This window comes from Rhinatrema bivittatum, chromosome 2 (genome assembly GCF_901001135.1).
Source record: "Rhinatrema bivittatum chromosome 2, aRhiBiv1.1, whole genome shotgun sequence".
Lineage (NCBI taxonomy): Eukaryota > Metazoa > Chordata > Amphibia > Gymnophiona > Rhinatrematidae > Rhinatrema > Rhinatrema bivittatum.
Genome location: NC_042616.1, coordinates 609131995 through 609159135, shown reverse-complemented (window position 1 = coordinate 609159135; position 27141 = coordinate 609131995). Strand labels below are relative to the sequence as shown.

Below are 27141 nucleotides of genomic sequence, written 5' to 3'. Positions count from 1 at the left end.
TGGGATTTTCTTGAAATGTTTTCAATTTTTTCACAAACTTCTTTTTCCAGTCATGCACTCTAATTGGTCAATGCTGAAAATATTTCTGTGGTTCAGCAACAATTACTTTAATTCTTTACTACTTTCTCTCTCTTTATTACCTTTTACCAGATTTTTTAAAATAACCTAATCACATTCTCACTCATACAAATGTGTTAGAAGTGCTTAACTGCTTCTTCAATTTAACTGCTTTTTAACCAATTTGAGGCCTTTCTTGTGCAGAGCCAAGAGCTTCTACTCAGGGCATATGCAGCTAATATTCTCCCTCATTCTAAACTGTGAAAACAGCATTTCTAAACATATTTCTTACTCAGGTGATGATATGTACAAAAATAATTGCATCTCCTTTGAGAATCTTATGAAGCTTTGTCAAAACTTCTCTTTCCCTTGCATAGGTACCATCAATGTTAGAAAAATTTTGGAAACTTTAAAATTTCTCCATTGTACGTAAAGACTGGAGGGTGGCCAATGTAACCCTAATATTCAAAAAGGGCACCAGGGGCAATCCAGGAAACTATAAGACCAGTGAGCCTGACTTCAGTGCTGGGGAAAATAGTGGAAACTATTCTAAAGATGAAAATCACAGAGCATATAGAAAGACATGGTTTAATGGAACACAGTCAGCATGGATTTACCCAAGGGAAGTCTTGCCTCATAAATCTGCTTCATTTTTTTGAAGGGGTTAATAAACATGTGAATAAAGTGAACCAGTACATGTAGTGCATTTGGATTTTCAGAAGGCGTTTGACAAAGTCCCTCATGAGAGGCTTCTAAGAAAACTAAAAAGTAATGGGATAGGAGGTGCTGTCCTTTCGTGGATTACAAACTAGTTAAAAGACAGGAAACAGAGAATAGGATTAAATGGTCAATTTTCTCAGTGGAAAAGGGTAAACAGTGGAGTATCTGTTGTGTGTGCCGGCTGCGGCCGGCCCACAGCCAGGCCCTCTTACCCCCGTTTGCCTGCTCCAGTGCCTGGTTCAGCTTCTCTTGTGGCCAGGGGTCATCTCCTCCGACTTCAGGCCGCTCCTCGTGCTCCCAGCTCCACAGCGGACGTCCCAGCTCCACGGCGGGCTTCCCTGCATAATTCATGGGGAGATGCCACCATCTTGCACCGCGCCCCTCCCTAGACGCACATCTGTTCTCCTTTTGAAGGGGCCACAGCGGGAATCCAACCTGCGGCCCCGGATGAGGACGTCACTGGGTTCTGGTATATAAGGCTGGGTCCAGCCAGTGCTTCCCTGCCTTGGCAACAGGTCTCCACACTATTCGTGTGCTTAGTTGCTTCTCCCTGTGATACCTCCATATTCCTGGTTTGTCTCCATCTACCCTGTTTGTTGCTACTAATTGACTCCTGGATCTGACCACTGTTTTGCCTGACCACGCTACAGATTGTCTCCTGGATCTGACCACTACTTCACCTGACCACGCTACTGATTGTCTCCTGGATCTGGCCATTGCTTTGCCTGACTACCTCCTGGTTTGACCTCTGCCTTGCCTGACTATTCTCTCGCTGATCTCTAGTTTTGACCCACGCTTGTCTTGCCATTCTTCCTTCCCTGCCGCCTGCCCTGAATTCAGCCTGCTCAACAACTCTCCTTTCAAATTCACTCTGGACTTAGCCTTTCAGGTTTTGGTCTGTTCTTACTCGGGCACCCCCTGTCTGTCTTCTGTTCCCTTTGGTGCCCAGGTCTCTGGGACTCCGCCTCGTCCAGATCAGACTATCAACTCCTACCGCTGCTGACCCCTGGCTGACCCTCAGAAGACCTCAGATGGAGGCCCACCTAAGTCCAGCCGGCCCCGGTACCCAAAGGCTCAAACTGCGGGGAATGAGGGCTGGTATTGGCGAAGCTCCAGCCAGCCTCCGTCAGTCAGCCAGCTCCACCTGCCGATGGTGAGGACCTGTAGGGTTTGCCCTGCGGGTAGCATCAACCCCACCTTGGCCCAAGGGTCCACCTCTTGCGCAATAGGTTGCCAGGGCCATGGACTCGGCGGAGCCATCCGTCCTCCAGGCCATTCCTGGACTGGCTTCCAAGGTGCAAGAGCAACAGCGGTTTCTCGAGGCATTGGCCTCCTCCATCTAGCATCTCCATGCCTGGCTTGATACCCAATCAGGTCACCCAGTTCCAGTATCAGCTCCAACCAGCCAACAGCCATCTCCCTCGCATTCATCTTGTCTCGACTAAAGGGTAAGGTGTTGGCATGGGGAGTGTTCGGACTCGTTCCTACAAGAGCTATCTCGCTTTGTGGCTGTCTTCCGTTGGACCTTCAATGATCTTGGACGGCAGGCTTTTGCAAGCACCAATCTTCTTCGATTGCAGCAAGGTCAATGAACCCTGTATGATTACACTATAGAATTTCGGACTCTTGCTACAGAGTTATCCTGGCAAGAAGACTGCCTCCAAACCAGCTACCTGGTACCTCAAAGATGAACTGGCGGCCCGTGAGCTCCCATCCTCCCTTCAGGACTTTATCGACTTGACAGACCATGGCAATGGGCAGAAAAAGCCAGCTCTGGGAGACAGGAGGAGGAGGAGATGGAGGTAGGTTCTGGGGGAGAGGAATCCTCCAGCTCTCACATGGATACAGAGTAGCCAGAAAGGGGAGCGGTATAACTTACTCCTTAAAGGAAGTAGGGGGAGGAGGGCTCTGAAGAGCCTGGTGTGTCTGGTATCTAAATATAGGTGTGGGGGATTTGAAAGGCAACGCTGCTCAAGCTCTGGTGGTCTGGGAACCGCAGTGCTTGGGGGCAGGGTCATTTGCTCAGATTCTGAGACACCAAGAACTGGAGGAGGCGGGGGATGGAAAGGAGTAAATGTAATAGGTCCTCCTATTGTCTTATAAAAATGCTTTGAAGAAACTGTCTCTCTGTGTTGTCTTTGGGGATTGGGGGCTGTTTCACCCCAATTCCGTGCAAGGAGAACCTGGAAGCCCAGCAAACCCAGGGCCTGCTGAGACCCGAACCCAGGGAGCTACGAGCCGCCTGACGGACCCCAGGGACATCAGGGACTCACGAAAGGCCTGCGGGAGAGGCAGAGGACCGGAACCCAGGGCAGCGCTGGCGGTGAGCCGTTACATTGGATTTAAAGAGTCTATCCTTTAACATCATTTTAGGATGGAGGACTATTTTTAAGAAAATATAAAAAATATACAAAAAATATTTTTGAATGCATTAAAGTATGATGAAGGTGAATGATTAGAAGACCGGTTGGTGTCTTGTTTAAAGTCACACAATGTCAGGCTTGCTGACACCTTCTTAGGCTTTTAATATTTTAATAGTACCTTGGGTTCCACATTTTTGTGTGTACATTTTGTCATTGTGGTCGACCTATTGACTCTCTTTCTTTGAGTTGTGTGTCAGACTTCAAGTACCCCAATATTGACTGGGTAAATGTATCATCGGGACACGCTAGAGAGATAAAGTTCCTGGATGGAATAAATGATAGCTTTATGGAGCAATTGGTTCAGTAACCGACGAGAGAGGGAGAAATTTTAAATCTAATTATCAGTGGAGAACAGGATTTGGTGAGAGAGGCAACGGTGGTGGGGCCGCTTGGCAATAGTGATCATAATATGATCACTATTTGATCATATTATTATCATAATCATATTATCATAATCATATTATCATAAATTTGATTTAATCATAAATCATAAATCATAAATCATAAATCATAAATTTGATTTAATCATAATCATATTATCATAATCATATTATCATAAATTTGATTTAATGACTGGAAGGGGGACAGTAAGCAAATCCACGGCTCTTGTGCTAAACTTTCAAAAGGGAAACTTTGATAAAATGAGAAAAATAGTTAGAAAAACACTGAAAGGAGCAGCTACAAAAGTAAAACGTGTGCAAGAGGTGTGGTCACTGTTAAAAAATACCATCCTAGAAGCACAATCCAGATGTATTCCACACATTAAGAAAGATGGAAAGAAGGCAAAACGATTACCGGCATGGTTAATAGGGGAGGTGAAAGAAGCTATTTTAACCAAAAGATCTTCATTCAAAAATTGGAAGAAGGATCCAAAAGAAGAAAATAGGATAATGCATAAACGTTGGCAAGTTAAATGTAAGACATTGATAAGACAGGCTAAGAGAGAAAAGAAGTTGGCCGTAGAGGCAAAAACTCACAGTAAAAACTTTTTAAAATATATCCGAAGCAGAAAGCCTGTGAGGGAGTCAGTTAGACCGTTAGATGATCGAGGGGTTAAAGGGGCACTTAGAGAAGATAAGGCGATCGCGGAAAGATTAAATGATTTCTTTTCTTTGGTGTTTACTGAAGAAGATGTTGGAGAGGTACCCGTACTGGAGAAGGTTTTCATGGGTAATGATTCAGATGGACTGAACCAAATCACGATGAACCTAGAAGATGTGGTAGACCTGATTGACAAACTTAAGAGTAGTAAATCACCTGGACCAGATGGTATACACCACAGAGTTCTGAAGGAACTAAAAAATGAAATTTCAGATCTATAAGTAAACATTTGTAACCTGTCATTAAAATCATCCATTGTACCTGAAGACTGGAGGATAGTTAATATAACCCCCATATTTAAAAAGGGCTCCAGGGGCGATCCAGGAAACTACAGACCAGTTAGCCTGACTTCAGTGCCAGGAAAAATAGTGGAAAGTATTCTAAACATCAAAATTACAGAACATTTAGAAAGACATGGTTTAATGGAACAAAGTCAGCATGGCTTTACCCAAGGGAAGTCTTGCCACACAAATCTGCTTCACTTTTTTGAAGGAGTTAATAAACATGTGGATAAAGGTAAACCTGTAGATGTAGTTCGGGATAGTGGGGGATTTATTTTAAAGGGTCGGGGTGGGTTTTAGGGTTGTTTTAGTGTGCTGGTTTTCCCGCCATCCCCCTTCCCCTCCCCCTTCCCCCGATTTACGATTTTTGACGATAAATCGGGGGAATTCCTATTATTTATCGCCTCTAACGATTTTTGACGATTTAAAATATATCGGACGATATTTTAAATCATCAAAAAACGATTCACATCCCTAGTGGATACTACTTTAAAATTGTTGGCTCAGTGTACTGCAGCAGTCAAAAAATCAAACAGAATGTTAGGAATTATTAGGAAGGGAATGGTTAATAAAACGTAAAATGTCATAATGCCTCTGTATCACTCCATGGTGAGACCGCACCTTGAATACTGTGTACAATTCTGGTTGCCGCATCTCAAAAAAGATATAGTTGCGATGGAGAAGGTACAGAGAAGTGCAACCAAAATGATAAAGGGGTTGGAACAGCTCCCCTATGAGGAAAGGCTGAAGAGGTTAGGGCTGTTCAGCTTGGAGAAGAGACGGCTGAGGGGGGATATGATAGAGGTCTTTAAGATCATGAGAGGTCTTGAACAAGTAGATGTGAATTGGTTATTTACACTTTCAAAAATTAAAAGGGCTAGGAGGCATTCCATGAAGTTAGCAAGTAGCACATTTAAGAGTAATCGGAGAAATTTCTTTTTCACTCAACGCACAATAAAGCTTTGGAATTTGTTGCCAGAGGATGTGGTTAGTGCAGTTAGTGTAGCTGGGTTCAAAAAAGGATTGGATAAGTTCTTGGAGGAGAAGTCCATTAACTGCTATTAATCAAGTTTACTTAGGGAATAGCCACTGCTATTAATTGCATCAGTAGCATGGGATCTTCTTAGTGTTTGGGTAATTGCCATGTTCTTGTGGCCTGGTTTGGCCTCTGTTGCCAAGCATGGCAATTTCTTATGTTCTTATGTTCTCAACATTCTGTAAGTTAAAACTCATTTAATCTTCTTTAATCCTGTATTTATGCTTTTTAATTTAATTCAAACAAAAGATCAGGCAATTATTTTCATTAATCACTGTTAAATGGACAGTTTTGCTTTATTTGAAATGCATACAATCAGGTATCAGTTCTCTTAACTATTATTCATCAAGAAAACTGTTAAGAATCTGTCCGGATTCTGGGATTGTGGACCCTTGGACCGAAGTGGTGTTAATACAACCTGAGGGGTTGAGCCCCATAGGTCCCCACCGTCGGCAGGCGGAGCTAGGTGACTAACAGAGGCTGGCTGGGGCTTCACCACTTCCTGCCCTTGTTCCCCGCCTCTATCATATCTCCCCTCAGCCGACTCTTCTCCAAGCTGAAAAGTCCTAACCTTTCCTCATAGGGGAGCTATTCCATTCCCTTTATCGTTTTGGTCACCCTTCTCTGTACCTTCTCCATCTCAATTATATCTTTTTTGAGATGCGGCGACCAGAATTGTACACAGTATTCAAGGTGTGGTCTCACCATGGAGCAATACAGAGTAGAGATGTGAATCGGAACTGAAATCGGATCCGATTCTGGTTCCGATTCACATCTATAGAGATGTGAATCGGAACTGAAATCGGATCCGATTCTGGTTCCGATTCACATCTCTAATACAGAGGCATTATGACATTTTCCGTTTATAATAATTCCCAACATTCTGTTTGCTTTTTTGACTGCTGCAGCACACGGAACCGACGATTTCAATGTGTTATCCACTATGACGCCTAGATCTCTTTCTTGGGTAGTAGCACCTAATATGGAACCCAACATTGTGTAACTATAGCATGGGTTATTTTTCCCTATATGCAACACCTTGCACTTGTCCACATTAAATTTCATCTGCCATTTTGATGCCCAATATTCCAGCCTCACAAGGTCTTCCTGGAATTTATCACAATCTGCTTGTGATTTAACTACTCTGAACAATTTTATATCATCTGCAAATTTGATTACCTCACTTGTTGTATTTCTTTCCAGATCATTTATAAATATATTGAAAAGTAAGGGTCCCAATGCAGATCCCTGAGGCACTCCACTGCCTCAGGGATCCACACCTTGGGTACCGGGACTGGCTGGACTTAGGTGGGCCTCTGTCCGAAGTCTTCGGAGGATCGATGAGAGGGTCGAAGGCAGGCGGCGAGTTGTAGCATAGTCAGGAGTAGCAATGGACGAAAACAGGCAGCAAGCTGTGACGAGGTCAGGCGTAGCAGAGGTCAGTGGCAGGCAGCAAGCTGTAGCGTGGTCAGGCATAGCAGAGGTCGGTGGCAGGCGGCAAGCTGTAGCATGGTCAGGCAAACAGCAAAGGCAGGAACCCAAGAAGCAACCAACACCCCAGGAAGAAGATCAGTTGCCAAGGCGAGTCCTGACAGTCAGGACTCACCTAATATACTCCTGCAGGGGTGACATCATGGAGGAGAACCGGGAGGCATAGCGAGCCGCGGGCCCTTTAAGAAGGCCAGAGACGTGCACACGCGTGCCTAGGAGGCTGGGAGAGGAAAGCCGATGGCGGCAGCATTTCCACCACGAGCGGAGGCCTCCCAGCGGCAGATCAGCCCACAAGGAGAGGGACAGCGCCAGAAGTGCTCTTCCTGCCCTGCTGAGACAGAGAAGAGGGTAAGGCAGGCTGCTCACGAGGTCTGTGGCCGGCCAACGTAACAAAAACTTTCCAATCATTAGTCCCTGATTGCTAGCTTAGCTCTCTTCTATGGTTGCTCTAGAACAGTGGTTCTCAGCCCTGTCCTGAAAACCCGACTGGCTGGGGGGGTCCCCAGGACAGGGTTGACAACCACTGCTCTAGAAGATACGAAGTACCCAACTTCTGTTAAAATACCTCTGCTTAATACAACAGAAAATCTTTGCTTAGATATTTTGGTATTTTACCTTTGTTTACTCTAGATGCTATTCTTGAATTTGACATATGATTTGACCTAGTAAGAACATAAGAACATGCCATACTGGGTCAGACCAAGGGTCCATCAAGCCCAGCATCTTGTTTCCAACAGTGGCCAATCGAGGCCATATGAACCTGGCAAGTACCCAAAAACTGAGTCTATTCCATGTTACTGTTGCTAGTAATAGCGGTGGTTATTATCTAAGTCAGCTTAATTAATAGCAGTTAATGGACTTCTCCTCCAAGAACTTATCCAATCCTTTTTTAAACACAGCTATACTAACTGCACTAACCACATCTTCTGGCAACAAATTCCAGAGTTTAATTGTGCGTTGAGTGAAAAAGAACATTCTCCAATTAGTTTTAAATGTGCCACATACTAACTTCATGGAGTGCCCCCTAGTCTTTCTATTATCCGAAAGAGTAAAAAAACGATTCACATCTGCCTGTTCTAGACCTCTCATGATTTTAAACACCTCTATCATATCTCCGCTCAGCCGACTCTTCTCCAAGCTGAAAAGTCCTAACCTTTCCTCATAGGGGAGCTATTCCATTCCCTTTATCGTTTTGGTCACCCTTCTCTGTACCTTCTCCATCTCAATTATGTCTTTTTTGAGATGCGGCGACCAGAATTGTACACAGTATTCAAGGTGTGGTCTCACCATGGAGCAATACAGAGGCATTATGACATTTTCCGTTTCTAATAATTCCCAACATTCTGTTTGCTTTTTTGACTGCTGCAGCACACTGAACTCCAGCAGCACACGGAACCGACGATTTCAATGTGTTATCCACTATGACGCCTAGATCTCTTTCTTGGGTAGTAGCACCTAATATGGAACCTAACATTGTGTAACTATAGCATGGGTTATTTTTCCCTATATGCATCACCTTGCACTTGTCCACATTAAATTTCATCTGCCATTTTAATGCCCAATTTTCCAGCCTCACAAGGTCTTTCTGGAATTTATCACAATCTGCTTGTGATTTAACTACTCTGAACAATTTTGTATCATCTGCAAATTTGATTACCTCACTTGTCGTATTTCTTTCCAGATCATTTATAAATATATTGAAAAGTAAGGGTCCCAATGCAGATCCCTGAGGCACTCCACTGCCCACACCCTTCCACTGAGAAAATTGTCCATTTAATCCTACTCTCTGTTTCCTGACTTTTAGCCAGTTTGTAATCCACGTAAGGACATTGCCACCTATCCCATGACTTTTTATTTTTCCAATTCAAAAATTGGAAGAAGGATCCAACAGAAGAAAATAGGATAAAGCATAAACATTGGCAAGTTAAATGTAAGACATTGATAAGACAGGCTATGAGAGAATTTGAAAAGAAGTTGGCTGTAGAGGCAAAAACTCACAGTAAAAACTTTTTTAAATATACAGCCGGCGCCATTTTGCAGTACGGCAATATGGCCATACGGCCGGCGCCATTTTGCAATACTCGTTGCAAAATGGCGCCGCCCGTATGGCCATTTTGCATTACGGCAACACGATTCGAGTGCAGGAGGTCGTTCCTGGACCCCCGCTGGACTTTTGGCAAGTCTTGTGGGGGTCAGGAGGCCCCCCCAAGCTGGCCAATAGTCCCTGGGGGTCCAGCGGGGGTCCGGGAGCGATCTCCTACGCTCGTGACGTCGGGGGACAGGAACCAAAATGGCGCCGGCGCTACCTTTGCCCTGTCATATGACAGGGCAAAGGTAGCGCCGGCGCCATTTCTATCAACGCACCCATGGCCCGAGAGTGGAAGATCACACCGGGACCCCTCCACTGGACCCCAGGTAATTTAAGACATTTTGTGGGGGTTCGGGAGGGTGGGGGATTTATTTTAAAGGGTCGGGGTGGGTTTTAGGGTTGTTTTAGTGTGCCAGTTTTCCCGCCCTCCCCCGATTTACGATTTACACGATATTTAAAAAAACAAAACCGCGACGATCCGATTCCCTCCCCCCCCCAGCCAAAATCGATCGTTAAGACGATCGATCACACGATTCACATCTCTAGTATCCACTATGATGCCTAGATCCTTTTCCTGGGTGGTAGCTCCTAATATGGAACCTAACATCGTGTAACTACAGCAAGGGTTATTTTTCCCTATAAGCAACACCTTGCACTTGTCCACATTAAATTTCATCTGCCATTTGGATGCCCAATCTTCCAGTCTTGCAAGGTCCTCCTGTAATGTATCACAATCCGCTTGTGATTTAACTACTCTGAATAATTTTGTATCATCTGCAAATCTGATAACCTCACTCATCGTATTCCTTTCCAGATCATTTATATATATATCTTGAAAAGCACCGGTCCAAATACAGATCCCTGAGGCACTCCACTGTTTACCCTTTTCCACTGAGAAAATTGACCATTTAATCCTACTCTCTGTTTCCTATCTTTTAACCAGTTTGTAATCCACGAAAGGACATCGCCTCCTATCCCATGACTTTTTAGTTTTCTTAGAAGCCTCTCATGAGGGACTTTGTCAAACGCCTTCTGAAAATCCAAATACACTACATCTACCGGTTCACCTTTATCCACATGTTTATTAACCCCTTCAAAAAAATGAAGCAGATTTGTTAGGCAAAACTTCCCTTGGGTAAATCCATGTTGACTGTGTTCCATTAAATCATGTCTTTCTATATGCTCTACGATTTTGATCTTGAGAATAGTTTCCACTATTTTTCCCGGCACTGAAGTCAGGCTCACTGGTCTATAGTTACCCAGATCGCCCCTGGAGCCTTTTTTAAATATTGGGGTTACAATGGCCACCCTCCAGGAAAACATTCAGTTTTTAAGCAAGGAAGTATATGTAAAAAGTATACCCTAATAATAAAAAAATATAAATAAGACTTACCTGAGCCTTGGGCTCCAGAGAGGGTGATGAAGTTCGAACAGATCCTAATTTTCAGGCCGATACAGTACAGTGCGCTCTGGCTGAGCGCACTGTTAACCCGCGATTGGACGCGCGTTTTGGACATGCTAGCTTTACCCCTTATACAGTAAGGGGTAATAGCGCGTTCAAAACGCGCGTCCAACTCCCCCGAACCTAATAGCGCCCGCAACATGCAAATGCATGTTCATGGCCCTATTAGGTATTCCCGTGCAATTCAGAAAGCAAAATGTGCAGCCAAGCTGCATATTTTGCTTTCAGAAATTAGCGCCTACCCAAAGGTAGGCGCTAATTTCTGCCGGCATGGCGATATTAAGTCGGAGGTCTCAAAAGTTAAAAAAAAGTTTAAAAAAAAGTGAAATGGGCCCGCGGCTTGAAAACCGGACGCCCAATTTTGCTGGCGTCCGGTTTCCGAACCCGTGGCTGTCAGCGGGATTGAGAACCGATGTCGGCAAAATTGAACATCGGCTATCAAACCCGCTGACAGCCACTGCTCCTGTCCGAAAAGAGGTGCTAGAACCTCTTTTTACCGCTGGGCCCAATTTAAATAAATTTATTTACTGTATCACGCGCACAAGAGAGTGTCCTCTGTGCGCGCTGGGAGAGCGGGCGCTCACTCGCTCTCCCGCGATTTTACTGTATCGGCCCATTGGTGAGGCCTGAGTTGAGAGGGCTGAGGGCAGTGACAGCAGCAGAGCAAAGGCTAATAACAGTGCTATGTAAAGCTACATGTACTGCCAAAGGCTAAAGGCCAGAACCAGTCCAATGAAGGCAGAGACCTGTTAATAAAAGAGAAAAAGAATTAAAACCAGAGAAAGATACCTGGACTTTGTGGTGGACCTGCCACCCTCGGAGGGAAACACGGTCATCTAGGTCACCGTTGACCGTTTTTCTAAAATGGTCCATCTAGTACCTCTGCCAAAACTCCCGTCGGCACCTGAACTGGCCATTCTCTTCACTCGACACATCTTTCGAGCCCACGGCCTCCCGCAGAGCATAGTATCCGACTGGGGATTCTGCAGAGGGCCCGGTATTGGCAGGCCCTCTGCAGAAAGTTTGGGGTGCAATTGAACCTGTCTACAGCCTTCCACCCACAGAGCAACGGCCAGACCAAGTGAATGAACCACTCCTTAAAGACCTTCCTCCTCAGCTTCGTCTCCGAGGGACGGAACAACTGGGTGGCACTCTTCCCATGGGCCGAGTTTTCATATAATAACCATACTCACTCGGTTACCGGGCAATCGCCGTTGCAAATTGTTTTCGGCCGTCACCTCCGGCCACCCGTACCAGTTCCGGCCGCCGTTCCCTCACCAGCAGCACAGGCGTCCGCTGTTCAACTACTCCGCCTCTGGAAGACTATCCAGCGAAAACTCCCGAAGGCAGCCGATAAAGCTCGGAGGGTCACAAATCAACATCGACGTCCGGCAGCAGTCTTCCTGCCCGGCACCAAGGTCTGGCTGAGCACCAAGAATCTCCACCTGCCCGCATCTTCTCGGAAGTTAGCCCCCAGGTATTGTGGTCCCTTCCAAGTAGCCGAAAGAATTGGACTAGTGTCCTATAGACTCCGTCTTCCCTCCTCGTTACGCGTACACAACGTGTTTCATGTTTCTCTGTTGAAACCAGTGGTGCTCTCCCGCTTCCATCACCCGACACCGGATCCCATCTCGCCCTCAACGTCCGATGACACCACGTACCAGGGACAGGAAGTACTAGACATAAGCTTCCACAACCGTCGTTGGGAATACCTTCTGGCTTGGGAGGATTGTGGAGCTGAAGAGAACACTTGGGAGCCCGCTCGGAATATCCTGGACAAGTCTCTGCTGGTCCAATTCCACCAAGACAACCTTGGAAAACCTGGACCCCTGCGGAGGGGGTGTAAGATGGGGGGTACTGTTGTGGTACCGGTTGCGGCCCTCGCGACCGGCCCCTTACCTGACTCTGGTCCCGGGGTTTGGCACGGCCTCCGATTCCCCTGTTCCTGCTCTGGTCTACCATGCGGCGCTCCCACGAGGTAGACGCCGGCGGTCCCATCACTAGGGCTCGCGCGCGCACGCGCAAAGGGAACACTTTTAAAGGGCCTCTGGCGCGAAGAAAGGGAGCTGCCCCCGGAGTGACGTCAGACGCCGAGGGGGATTTAACTCTGTGTCTGAGCCTCCCTCTTTGCCTTGCAACGTGGTCAGCTCCCCGGAGTTTCAAGTTGCCTGTTCTTGTGCTCCTGATCCTGCCAGCCTGTTCCTGTGTTCCTGATCCTGCCAGCCTGTTCCTGTGTTCCTGATCCTGCCAGCCTGTTCCTGAGTTCCTGATCCTGCCAGCCTGTCCTTGTGCACCTGTTCCGGTCTTCCTGTCCCAGCCTGCTTGTCTCTCGTGCTCTGATCCTGGTCCGTCTCATTGTCTACGACTTCTGCTGCCTGCCCTGATTCTGGTCCGTCTCTTAGTCTGCGGCCTTCGCCTTTCCACGGTCAGCCTCCTAAGTCCCAGCAGCCTGGGTCCCTACAAGCTCCTCTGGAGGGGTCACGGATCTCCAGGGTGAAGACCTCGCTTCTCCTGCCGTGGTCTGCCTTCTGATCGTCTTTCTCTGCACGGGACACCGCCTCAACTGGCCGGACTAAGGATCCACCTCCCGACTACAACAGCCGCTGCTTCCTGCTCCAACGCTGGGCCCTCCTAGGCACGCACACGCATCACAGGCCCCACCTATGAAGCCTCTTCGGCGGGAACTCAGGGGCGTCCCACTGTGATGATGTCATTGGCCTTCCCTTTTTAAGTGCCGCTGACGCCCCCAGGAGACTGACTTGGAAACAAGTTCCGTCCTTTAACTCTACTGCTGCAGATTCTCCAGTCATCTGCTGCTGCCTTCCTTGGGCCCTGTCTGGCACCCGCTCCTCGGGGACTTGCTCCCCTGGCCTACCCGGCTCCTCGGGCTGGCCCCGCACCTCTTGGGCTCCATCCTTCCTGGCTCCAGCTTCCTGAGTCTCCTCCAGATTCGCAATCTCGTGAGTCCCTCATCGGGCTTCCTCGCTCCTCGGGGCTGTGCCCGCATCCATGCTATAGACTGGCAGCGCTTGCCCGCTCCTCGGGCTGCGCTTACTCTACGCTCAACCTAGCCCTGCCCCGCTCCTCGGGGTTGGATCCCTACTTGCACCAGCTTGTCTCCTGTCCCGATCCTCGGGTCAGCTCGAGCCTTCTCTCTGGCCTCACCTCCGCTCTCCGGGGTTCTACTACCTTCATCTACCTGGGCCAGGACCGGACTATCTCACCCCGTGAGTGGTCTACGTCCCTGGTCTCTTCCTCCACACTGCAGCTGCGCCCCCTTGAGGCAGACCTTCCAGAACCTCCTACCCCTGCGGGGGATAGCCACGGGACATTGGGACCTCTCCATCACTTGCCAAGAGCTTCCTCCTGTGCCGGTATCCCGCCTCCCGATGGCGTGGACCTGTGGGGCTCCTCCCCCAAAGGTAGTAACAACTCGCATCTCGGGCCAAGGGTCCACCAACCCACAGATCATAACATAAATGCTAAAAGAAAGAGACAGTTGAAGAAATCTTCAGTTGGGACCTGGCTGGCAGTAGGGAAGATGGTGCTGCACTATTTTCTTTATTGTAAGGCCTAAAAGTCTAGGGAAATTAGTTAATTTTAAAAGGATAGCTTTGTAGTGATTGGGGTATGAATGGACTGAGTGTGTATTGTGTTTTTTTAGTTTAATTTTAAGTAAAAATAAAAACTAAGATTACTTGCAGAGCTGTACTTCATACTATAACAACTCTAGAGAGTAATATAATTTATTAAATTGATAAAAAAGAGTTGGGAGAATGATAGAAAAACTGAAAGACTGCAAAGCAATTCTTTTAATCTAATGATAAGGAAAAACTATTATTATTATTTTAATAGTTAGATAGGTACCAGTAGCAATTAGATTATACCACTATACACCCAGGGTACTCACTGATGTAGTCTACAGAAATTCCTGAAGAGAGATAAGTAGTTAGTTATATTTTGAGTTATTTAAAAAATGGTACAAAAACTGACAAAGAAAAAAAAGGATGTAACACTGGCCAGCAACGAAAGCAAAGAAGAAAACAGAAAGAGATAAGTACAAGTGTTGCGCGCCCTGTCCACGTCCGGCCTGCGCACGGGCCTGCTCACCTCTCTGGCGTCTCTGCAGGTCCCGGGTCGGCCTCCCCAGCGGCAGCCGTGAGCACCTCCAGGCCTCGGCGTCCCACAGCGGCGATCACCGGGCCTTCCACTGCGCATCAGGCCTCACGCCGGAGTTTGGCGCCTCCCGTGGCTTTGGCCACGCCCCTACGCATGTGCGGACCGCCCAGCCTCTTGTAGGGCCAGGGGTGGGTCCTAGCTCTGCGGCGCGCCGTTTGAAGGAACTACTTAAGGAAGTCCCTCGCTGCACTTCCTTGCCTTGGCAATTGGGTTGGCATTGTGTGCTAGATTTTCACTGCATACTAATACTTGTTCCAATCTTGTTCCTGCATCCTTCTGTTCCTGCGTCTGTCCGTCCATCTCCCCAGGTAGTACCCTCGGACTGTCTCTTTAGTACTGACCTCGGCCTGTTCCTCGACCTTCCTGTCTGCTGCCTGCATCTTGACCTCTGCCTGCCTCGTGACCTCGTCTGACCTCCGGAACCTAACCTCTGCCTTGCCTGACTACTCCTTGGACTGACCCTCAGATTCTGACCTCTGCCTGATTGACTACGTCTCCTGATATTGGCTCTGTCCCTTGCCTTGTCATCGCCTATGCTGTTCTGATCTTCCTTGCTCCATCGGAACCTCAGTCTCAAGTCCGACCGCGCTCCCTTGCTGTCCGTGGGCACGCCTGTCTACCACCTCTCCAGGAGACCCTGCAAGGCCCACCTAAGTCCAAGCGGCCCGGGTCCCTACGGGCTCCACCCGGGGGGACCTCGGGCTTCCAGTGGTGAAGCTCATCCTAGCCTCTGTCTCCTCCAGTGCTCCGCCCTCTGGGGGCAGGTGCTTCCTGGTCCCTACCAGGGAGCCGTTCTCCACTGCTCCAGGACAAGGGTCCACCCCCGAGCGCAACACAAGTATCATAAAACAAATGATTAGCCAGGCCTGAGTTCAACATAATATAGTAATAGACTCACAACAGAAAACTGATTAAAAAAAAATACAGAAGTTACTTACCTACCCTTATAGAGACTTTCAACTGAGTAGAACTGAAAAAGAATTGAAATATAGAATCAGATCTCAAAGACATTAGAGTAAATACATATTCTGGACAATAGAATAAAGCGGAAGGAATTTAGCATACTTATCTGATAGTATAACTTTGATGGTAGTTTCTGAGGTTCTTTTATATAGAAGGTAATTGTTAGATTACATGACTGAAGTACATCCTGTAAGAAAATATTTATAAATAGTAAGCTAATAAATGATCTTATGATTTCTTTATGTGTACATATAATCTGAGTGTGCTATAATACAAAGTAATTATACATAAAATCTGAATATCATTTGAATAAAATGTTATGAGGAAATAGAATTTTTTTTAATGTTGAGCTGTGTTACTGTGATATAACATTGGTCTACTTGCTGCCTTATATGACTGCACTTTTATACCATCTACCTTGGCCATGTCGCAAGTCTTTGACCCATCACAGAACATGGTCTACAAGATGCTATGCCTTTGTTTACATTTTTTAGGCATTTAAGTACCAATAGCCCTGCATTTATTGCATATGTGCTTGTAACTATTTAGTGGGTTGTACTTTGAACATTCCAAGATAGATGGTCTATAAATGTAAAAAAATAAATATCAAACCCAGGTTTATATGCGAACATAATTTTAAGACACTTGCCATTATCATAGATAGAAACATCAAACTAAAACATGGAACAAATTGACGTGATGTAAAAAAGTAGCTTTACCAAAAAAAAGTCACATACACTTGAAAAATCAAAGTACACATGTTGGCCTCCAGCTGTTTAGGAGGGGAGGAATCCAAGCCCTGGGCCCTCAAGGTCCTAGGAGGGTAGAGAGATCCAAGACAGGTCCCCTGAGGTCCAAGGAGCGGAGAAACCTAAGCCCTCGATGGGATAAGTTCTGCCCAAACTGCAAGAATAGCAGCTGCGCTGACCGGCGAGTAAAGCAGTCCTAGTCCCCCTGAGGATCCCGTTCATTTCTGCGCTGATTGTCTTCCGTGTACGTTTCTTGCTATGTGCATTTCTTCCCAACAATTAGAAAAATCTTTCCTGAAAGTTCTACAGATTTTCACTTTTTTCAACAAAAGGCCTGATTCATTAAGACTTTATTCTCAGGCTGGATCTATGGGGAAAGTCCTATATGAATTTGGCCCTGAATGTTGTTCTCAAAATACCTGTCAGTCTTATTCATAGGTCCCCTTTCTGTTTTTTTCAGAGCTTTAAGTCCTTATATTTTTAACATAAAAGGTGGGCTCAATGCATTATGCACAAAGTATTGACTTTGAAAGTTGATTTGACACATCATCACCACCCAGATTTAAAAAAATGTATCTTTGCTGGTGGGAATAGAAAATGTTTTATAAGTTCTTTCTCCTTAGGAATGAAATAAAAATCAGTTACAGACAGGGCCAGTTTAAACAACACATCATCATGGTGTCATGGTTTGGCAGGCTGGAATCAGAGATCATCTCCGCAGAAGCGACACAGGGCTGCAAGACAGGGCTGGGGATGGTCTTCTGCCTATACCACAATGAATACAAGGAGGAGGGACAAAAGATTTCATCTTTTGTTTGGTTGCTTCTGCCTATACCAGCCATCTTCCCCGCAGGTTGAGCCCTTGGGGGGGTCTGGTGGCCACTGGAACCATGGATAGTGCTGGAACACAGTACAGGGTGGAGACAAGGGCTAGGATCAGGGGCAGGCTTGGACCAGAAGACAAGGGCAAGGCCTGAGACAAAGGACCAGGGCAAGGCCTTGGAAATGATCAAGGAATTAAACTGGACTTGGCAATGGGAGGATAAGGACTGGCCTGGGCAGGAATGGATAGGACAAGACAAGAGCAGACAAGGACTGGGGAAGGATAGGACTAGACAAGGACAGAACTAGAACAGGCAACAGTAAACAAAAAATGCCAAACAGGGAACAAGGCCATCGGGGTACACCTAGAAGGCCTAAAGGCCACAAGGCAAGAAAGGGAGGCACAGAAGGCCACTGAGCAAGGCAAGGAGACCTGGAAGGCCACAGAGCAAGGCAGGAGGCTAAGGTAGGCCACAAGAAAAGGCAGGAAAGCACAGCAAGGATGGCCAGGTCAAGGAGCCGAGGTGACTAGATAAAGAGGCACAGAGGAAATGGACAGGCTGAATTAAGTAGGGCTAGAACTGCTGTATCCTGTAATTAGCCAGGAGGTGGCTATGCAGCTGTGAGCGAGGCTTGCTGGTGACCTCTGCTGGCAGGGAGGCTGCATAAATAGCTGATTTATATCTTACAAAGCAGTCTAAATTTACAAAATAAAAACATATTATATGACAGCTGCAAGAGTCATTTAGTCTGTCTGATCTCCCTTATCGCACTGATGCAGAACAAACTTGATCTTTGGCTTCACCCTTGTACCAAGCAGGTATCCTTTGACGGTAACTTTAAAATAAGTGTGCATGTGCCCACTGATGCTGGAATTTTAAATCATTTGCGCAAGCGTGTATGTATAATATAAAATATGCCTAGCACGCGTAGGTGTGCTCCTAATTTTAAACAGTTACGCAAGGAATCGTTATTCACATACCTTTCCTTGGGGCTTGTCGGCTTTTACATGTGCAAGTGAACACATTTTAAAACTTGCATGCATGAAGGAATTAATCATTTTGTTCACTTGGGGGTAGATTTTATTTATTTATTTATTTATTTATTTAATACATTTATATACCGTTTCACCAAATGCTAGAGATGACCGAAGCGGTTTACAATATGTTCAAAGAAAACTTAAAATAAAGTAATTTTATAGAAATAAAAATAAAAATAAAATAAAACATAAGTAAAAAACCAAAAGCAAAAATTACATTAAACTTTATGATCAATATCCAACAAAAGTAAAAATTTGTATGACTTTAACATTAAATTTATAAATAAAACTAAAAAAAAAGTGATTTGCAAGACTTGATTGACTATAATTCCAACAGCTGGGTAATTAACCTGTCCAAGGTTCTAAGCAATATCTAAATTATTGAAAGCTTGTAACCCCTGAAAAACTACCCCTTTGTCCGCCGAGCAAGCCCCGGGACGTGCGTATGTCCCGGGGCTTCAAAAAAGGGGCGGTTCAGGGGTGTGGCCGTGGGTGTGGCGGCGGGCCGGGGCGGGGTTGGGCCGGTCTGAGGGCGGTCCCGAGTCCTCCAGCACAGCATAACTCCTGCAACAAAGGTAGGGGGGGATTTAGTTAGGGCTGTGGGGAGGGTTAGATAGGGGACAGGAGGGGAAGGTGGGGGGGATCAAAAAAAAAGTTCCCTCCAAGGCCGCTCCGATTTCAGTGGCCTTGGAGGGAACGGGGAAAGCCATCGGGGCTCCCCTTGGGCTCGGCGCGCGCAAGGTGCACAAGCGTGCACCCCCTTGTGCGCGCCTCACCCAAATTTTATAACATGCGCGCGGCAGCGTGCGCATGTTATAAAATCAGGTGCACATTTGTGCACGCCAGGTAGCGCGCACAAATGTACCCCGCGCGCGTAACATTTAAAATCTGCCCCGTACTACACCAGTTTGTCCAGTCTATCTTAAGGTCATCAGGACACCTCTGGTTCTGCAGCCTGCATTCCCCCCATTTTAACCACACCCCTCCACCAGTCATTTTTGGCTATAATGAGTATTATTCTGACTTACATCTGAAAAACAGCAGGAGTAATATATGTGCAGGTAACAGTCCGACCCGTGCTGCATTCGCTGGTTTTAAAATCAGGATTTATGTGTGTAAATGTGGGCCCGGGCCCCGCCCTGACCCACCCCAAATCCACCCTTTTGTTCCACGCATTCTGTTGCTTGCATATGCGCATGTAACTTTCTAATTTTAAAATGAGTTGCTCACCCTCGTGCATATATAGGCCTTTTAACAGGAGCAACTCTTTTAAAATTCATCCCTGTGAGTTTATCCTATGCTTTCTTGAACTTTGTTACTGTTTTTACCTCTACCAGGTCCACTGTGTAGCTGTTCAATGCATCCAGTATTTCCATATCACTGTGACTCTACCCTTCAGTCTCATATCATGACCCCTGATTCTAGAACTTTACTTCTCCTGAACAAATGCTAACCTCTTGTGAATTATTTATAACGCTGAGATATTTGAATATCTTTATCATAACATTTTAATTTAACAATGTATTATTCCCTGTAATTTAGAACCAGAAGCATTTAGCTGCCTCCCCAGCTGGGTCCTATTGGGTCCACACTCTGCAAGTTGTGCCCTTACACACAGGCCGATACAGTACAGTGCGTTACAACGGAGCCAAGCCGCACATTTTACTTTCAGAAATTAGCGCCTACCCAAAGGTAGGCATTAATTTCTGCCGGCACCGGGAAAGATATTAAGTCGGAGGTCCCAAAAGTTAAAAATAATCAAAAATTTTAAAAAAAAATAAAAATTAAAATCGGCCCGCAGCTTGAAAACTGGACGCTCAATTTTGTCGGCATCCGGTTTCCGAACCCTTGGCTGTCAGCGGGTTTGAGAACCGACGCTGGCAAAATTGAGCATCGGTTGTCACACTCGCTGACAGCCGCCACTCCTGTCCAAAAAGAGGCGCTATGGACGTGCTAGTTTCCCTAGCGCCTCTTTTTACCGCGGGCCCTAATTTAAATATTTTGTTTTAGTGAATTGTGCGCACAGGAGAGTGTATCGGCCTGACACTGCAGTAGGGGTATGAGGTTTGCTGAGAGTACATCACCTAGAACTGGTCCCATCCTGGAAGGCTCTACTTGTCTACGTTTATTAAAAGTTACAATTTTAGGAGTTTATCTGGATACTACTTTGAGGCTGAGCCATGGTTCTGGAGGTAGCTAGAAAGGCCTTGGAAAGTCAAGAGAATGATGAGACAGATCTGGCCTATTTTAGGATTCTGCTCTGTTAGCCAGCGCCCCCCCCCCCCCCCCCGGTACTGAGGACAATTATTCTTGCTTGGGTGCTCTTGCATCTAGATGATAAGACCACTAGATGATAAGACAAATAGATGATAAGACCAATAGATGATAAGACCACTCCTACACTTCCACGATTTCCGTTCAGTTCTTCAATCCATACTGTTTTTAAAGACAGACTACTGCAACGCACTACTACTCGGTCTCCCCGCCTCATCTACTAAACCTCTACAGATGCTGCAAAACGCAGCGGCCAGGATTCTTACAAACACACGTCGTAAGGACCACATCACACCAATCCTAAAAATCCTACACTGGCTACCCATCCACTACCGAATACTCTTCAAGACTCTTACTATCATTCACAAATCAGTCTACCAGCAATCCTCTCTCCAACTCTCCATCCCTCTCGAACTTCATGCTTCCACAAGGCCGATCAGATCCGCATACAAAGGCTCTCTCCAGGCTCCCCCGAACAAATCCTCGGTCCATAACACCATTCATAAACGAGCACTTTTGACAGCGGGTCCGCTACATTGGAATTCTCTTCCCCCAGATATACGCCAGGAACAATGCCATCTATCCTTCAGAAAGAAACTGAAAACCTGGCTATTCGCTCAAGCTTACCGTTGAAAGAGCCTCCATTAACCAATATTGACTCTCTCACCTCCCTTCCCATTTCCTACCTCCTCCCTCGCTCCGGTCCCTGCCCGGCCACCATCCCCCCCCACCCCCCATTTACATCCCCTGTTCCTCCTTACACAGGAAATGTTATGCTAATAATTGCATACGATAAATTCTCCAGCTGAATTTCAGCTACCTTATGTTATCCTTTTAGGTCTCGCTACTTAATTGCCTTTCGCTGATTATTTTCAATACCCTCCAATGTATTCATTTTGAAATCTTTCCTTTCTTCCAACGCCCATGTTTATGCTCCCATGTTTAATGTAACTTTATCTTCTATGTAGTTGTTCATTGGTTCTCCCCCAGTTCCATTGTAAACCGGTATGATAAGACCTGGTCTTGAGCATCGGTATATTAAAAGAATTTAAAATAAAATAAATAAATAAAGGATTGTAATGATATCTCAGGCCAATGCAATATGGGCACATAGAAAACAAGTGCTCAATGCTGAGCGTCCGCTTTCCTAACGCACACCCAGCCACCTCTCCTGGGCACGCAATCTAATATTTAAATGAGGGGTCATGCTAAAAAGGAGGTGCTAGGGAAAATTATGCGTCCCTAGCAACTCCTTGGCATTGGGCGCCCAGGAGAGGTGACTGTCAATGTGGGTTAGGAAAACAGATGCTCAATACGAGCATCCGTTTTCTCCCGCTACCGGCACAATATGCATGCACAAGATATATGGCCTAGACTGTGTATATATTGGACGCCCTGACTTTTTTTTTTCAAGACTTTTTTTTTTACCTGGATCTGCTTTCTGTGGTTCCTCCTACTTAGTATCCCAACGACACTAAGAGAAGGAATCACAGAAAACAGGATTTTTTTGTTTTTTCCAATGAGACGTTGAGCATGGCAAACATTTACGCCAGCCCCGGGTGTAAACTTTGCTGCGTTGCAATGGGCACATTGGCCGTGCGGGAAATTTTTTGAATCCCAAGGATTAGCTAATAGCCTCATCTACATGTACTTTACATGTGATGGGCGCCGTTAGCTTCGCGGTGGTTTGGGCATGCATTTTGCACGCGCTGATCCCTGTATTGCACTGGGGATTATGGAAGCACATTCAAAAAGTGTGTCCAATCGCATGTACAGCCGTGCATGCGCCTGAGCGCACTGTATTGCATCGGCCTGGCCTGTTTGTGTGGAACTTCCTGCACGAATCGTAAAGAAGCTGAAGGCAGTGTAAAATACCGCAGATTGGGTGGTCTTGGCTAGACCACGAGTGGAGAGAGTGACATCCCTATCAAGACAGCTGTATTGGCTCCCTGTTCAGCACCTCAATACCTAAAATGTTTGATTTCCTGTAACTTCCAGTTTAGATTGACCCCATAAGCTTTTTACTTCAGAGGCTAAAACACACAAGGGTAGGGCTAGTCCTTCTGCCTCAGCCTGCACCACTCTGGAATTAACTTCCATGAGAGCAGAGATTTGAATCAAATTATCTCTTTTTCAGAAAAGGCTTAAAGACCTGGCTTTTCTATCTGATATACAATCACCATCTTGACCTTATTCTATTGGTCTTTTGTAAATTTCAGTTTGGTTCATTGTTTTATTTATAATTGTGTTTTGTCTTGTTAGCCTTTGCATTATTATAATAATTATTTTGTACGTTCAATTGCACCTCGTCTTATTGCAGCCAATAGCAGGTCAAATAAGTTCTAATTTAAATTAAATTTAATTTGGATTTTTTTTTAGGCCAATTAATGGGAATGCATACAATGGGGCAAAATCAGGATTGGCTCAGCCTGCTCCGCTGAACTGAGGTGAAGTGGCACCTTTGGAGGCAGGGTGTTGTTTCAGCTGGAGGCAGCAAATGTTTTATCTAGGCTATAGGAGAAGCAGAACCCTATTTTTGTGATGCTGGTGTTGGTGAGGGGATGGCAGTGGGAAACAAACCAACCAAACTCTGTCTTCAGCATCACCTCCCTTCTGCTGGCTCCCCTCCCCATAGTTCCCCGCCCGCATCTCCCTGATCCTCTCTCCCCTCCTTTCCTCAGCATCCCTCATATCCTCACTCTTCCTCCCCTCTCTACTCAGCATTCCCGACTCCTAGGGATGTGCATTGATACAATTATACTTTCAGGTTTGTTTCATTGTGTGCACATTTTCGTGGATGGGAGGTGTTGATTCATTAGGATTTTTGTTGTTGTTGTTGTTTTTCTGCACACTATTTCTATTCAATGCACATTATTTCCAATTAGGACACATTATTCAAGTTGTAATAGTGCGAAATGAACATAGTTAACACTAAAATGAAAAATAAAATACACAAAATTTTGTGAAAAAATCTATCAATTTTGAAATGATCCCATCTCCCTACTCCTCCCTGCCTAGCAGTATTCACACTACCCTTCTCCTAGCTCCCAGCCAGCAGAAAAGCTTAGCTCCAATCCAGGCCATCTCTCTTCCTTAATGGTTGCAGTGTTTGGACCAGCAGATGATGGCAGGGTGCAGAGGGGAGGGGAAGGGAGGAGGGAAGGAGGCAGCTCTCCAGCTCGGAGGCAGATATGATGGTGGTGGGACATGGTAATGGCAGCTCCATATATGGACAGCACATGCCTCGCTCCCACACTCTTTGTTGAAGCTGTGCCAAAAGTTGATTGGTCCATGGGTGGCCATCTTGTTCCACTGCCTATGCTAGGCTCCCATCTTACAGGGTTCAGTTGGCAGGACACAAAGAAAGGGAGCAGGCCACAAAATTGAAAACACCTGCATACTTTTTTTTTTTTTTTTTTTACAGTTCCTCTTTCCTTAGGATATATTTGAAGCATGCACATCACCTAGTATTGCTTCCTGGTCCCTGTCAGACTAAAACATTTTCAGTTACATGCAATATGCTTGGATTTTAATCCTTTCCATGCAGAATCTTACAGCCTTCTGTGCTTTTTTTTCCCCCCATTATGCTATGTTGTACCTCTCATTTCTGTAACTGTTGAGCTTTTCCAGTACCCACCAGACATGCACACAAAGCTACCCACAAGACAGAGCTTCAGTGCAACGGGAAGACAAAATAACACTACCATGAGCAACTGCTTTAAAGAGCTACCATGATTCCTTTGAAAGTGCACTACTGCAAAGAACATAGTAATCAGTTACTATGGTGGAGGGAAGGGGGAGGGGCGGGTTTTGGGCAGGGCCGTTCTGTTGAGAAAAGCAGGGCTTTTGAAATATTTTTTTCTTGTCGTCCTAACACAGTGAGAATTTGGCTTCTACTGTTACGGCATGTACACATCAGAAGCCAGTACCCACTATCATATCGCGGTTAAAATCAATCACCAGTGCCATATTTAAAAAAATGAAACAAAGGACTGCTTTCGGAAATAGCGGTTGTTTCCAGCATCACAGCCTTTCAAGGCAGAGTAGCTAAATAAGATTAATTGCGGACGTTCAGGTTCTTCTTGGTTAGGGAAGTAGTGATCATATCATTCGTGATTTCCGGAAACGGCAAAGTATTGATCATGAAGAGTTTCAGAATTGTTGCAGACATCTGTTCAAATCCAGATGGAAAGTCAAATGTTTTGGTGCAAATGAAAAAAATAAAATAAAATTAAAAAAAACATGGTGTATATAAGATATAAGGAGTAAACTATTGGAGTTCTTTGATTTAAACTCCTTCATCTCCCAAAAAATAGCCGCGTCTAAATAAGCATGTCTTACATAAGAGCCAGACATCTTGCTACATTAAAAAAAAACAAACCAAAAAAAAACCCGGGGCTTAACTGTGAATTTTCTATTTGAATCCATGACTCAGGTGTTAAAATAATGGCAAAACCTCTGTGGTAAATTCAGATTCCCCAAAATGGTGCACATGCCAATTTTAATGCCACTACACTGTACAAGTAAGATTTAATTACATCCCTGCCCTTCTGTGGAAAAGGCTCAGCAGACATAGGCAAAGAAAAAGATTTGTGTTTAATCATCACAGAGTGCCCATCTTCCATAGGAAGGATGGCAATTACGGGGCGCCAGTTCCTTCTCTGTGCTCAGCTTTCCTCTCCGCTTCAGATCCGGAGGCTTTATTATATTCCACCTCAGCCTGCTCTCCTCCCTCTCTTGCACCCGTTTGTTTTTAACCGTGATCTTTAATGTCCATATTCAGGTAAACTAATGCAGATTGTGTACTGTCACAGTTTGAAGTTGAAGCATACCCTTAAAAATGTAGTTTGACAATAATTTACAAGTAGCTTGCTTTTTTTTTTTTTTTTTAAGAAAAGGAAACCAGAAAAAGTCCTGCTGGGCCAAACAACATGAACACTGTCAGACAATAAGGGTGAAGGTGTAAATACCATCAGCCACCCCTGCTAGGGTAGTGGAGCTGCCAATCTTCCTCTCCCAGCAGGTGGCTCATTGTAAAACACCGGAGCTCAAACAATCGACCTATTTTATTTTATGTGTATTAGTCCGTGCCGATTCTTCCCCACCCCCCCAACTTGCTTCAGCCTCTTTCCTCCGGAACCGAAGAAAAAAAACACTAAAAATCCCGACAACGAAACCAAATATATAACTACATAAAAGCGGGGACGAGGGCTAAGGTGGGCGTAGCCCGATCCCATAAATCTAAGCTTGCAGCAGCGAAGCAAAGAAGCATTGGCCCAATATTGTCTTGTGCTGTACAGTTGCTGCTGCAAAGGAAAATATATCCACTTGCAAACAACACAAAAAAAATATATATGAACGTTTGGAAGGGAAAGGGTAAACATAAATAAAATTCCTAGAGATCGGGTGAAAAAAAAAAACAAACCAAATTAATCTGCCTCTCTTCCCGAAGAGAAATGAAGTAGACGCGTGCAGGATTTCCCGTGTAGCGTCCGGAGCCAGCCGGGGAGGCGCTGAGCTGCGGCGGCGGCGGCGAAAGAGAGAGGGAGGGTCGGGCAGGGGCTGCTCAGGGGCGGAGGTGGGAGGAGACAGGCGGGGAGGGAGCGGGTGGGCCAGGGGCGGAGTGTAGCGCTGGGGGCGAGCCGGCGGCAGCAGCGCAGCACCGGCCGCACGTTGAGAGAGACCGGGGAGAAAGCGCGGATGCGAGCCGGGGAGGACAGCGAGTCCCAGCGGCAGCGGCGGCATCCCGGAGCCTAACGCTGCGGCCGCCCATCGCTTTGCTTCTCCATCGCTCGGCACTTGTGCTGTAGGAGGGAGGCGGGTGCGGACAAAAAGCCTCCGAGGAGCTGGAGGAAGCGGAGCTGCGGCCGTCTTGAGGCGGAGAAGAGCGGGGAGGTGTGTGGGGGGAGAGAGTCTCTCTCGGTGCCCAGGAAGGGGCGGAGGGGGTGTTGTCGCCCGCCCCTCCTCCTCCGGGAGAAGTCAGCATCAGCAGCATCGCCGCCGCCGCCGCCCTTCCAGCTTCACCTCCCGCCCATGGCCACCGCACCCGGGCGCCGGGCGGCGCGGAGCCTGCCGCTGCTCGTGCTGGCGGCGCTGCTGCAGCAGGTAAGGGGGTGCGGGGGACGGACGGACGGACGGACGCTCGCCGTCGCGGCTGCAGGTGCCGGGCTTGGGAGGAGAGCGGCGCCTTGGATCCACGCACGTGAAAGCGCTCCGGGCTTAGCAGGTGGCGTGGCGATGGCTCCTATTGCTCGCTGGCTGAGCGCCCTCCTCTCCCTGCGCGTTCGTCGGCGGTGACTCTTGGGGACCCGCGGCTGTGACACGCACCGGGTGCTGGGGCTGGCTCATGTGCATAACGGGTCCGGGCCCCCGCCTAGGGGAACGCTCCGCTTTCTTTGCTGCCCTGCTGGAGATTTCCGAGGGGGGGGGGGGCTTCTCGCTCAGCGGCCCGGGCA

At 46.5% G+C, this 27141-nt stretch overlaps 1 protein-coding gene and 1 long non-coding RNA gene across 7 annotated transcripts in view; one reads left to right on the top strand and one right to left on the bottom strand.

Annotated features, from left to right (window-relative positions):
* The window catches only part of LOC115085310, a 214668-nt gene extending 188441 nt beyond the window's left edge, over positions 1–26227 (bottom strand). For 3 of the 6 annotated variants that reach the window (XR_003854797.1, XR_003854796.1, XR_003854801.1), the window contains exons 1-3: positions 26112–26227; positions 15905–15989; positions 15778–15809 (exon numbers count right to left, since the gene is read on the bottom strand). This is a non-coding gene — a long non-coding RNA (uncharacterized LOC115085310). Of the gene's footprint in view, positions 1–14570; positions 14592–15777; positions 15810–15904; positions 15990–26111 lie in introns of all 6 variants that reach the window. The other 3 variants (XR_003854799.1, XR_003854800.1, XR_003854798.1) reach the window with 2 other exon arrangements.
* A 91-nt stretch (positions 26228–26318) lies between these two features.
* CDH2 (cadherin 2) overlaps positions 26319–27141 on the top strand; it is a 399350-nt gene continuing 398527 nt past the window's right edge. The window contains exon 1 of the mRNA XM_029591171.1: positions 26319–26791. Coding sequence (XP_029447031.1) covers positions 26720–26791 — 72 coding nt within the window. The 5' untranslated portion in view covers positions 26319–26719. The remainder of the gene's footprint in view (positions 26792–27141) is intronic.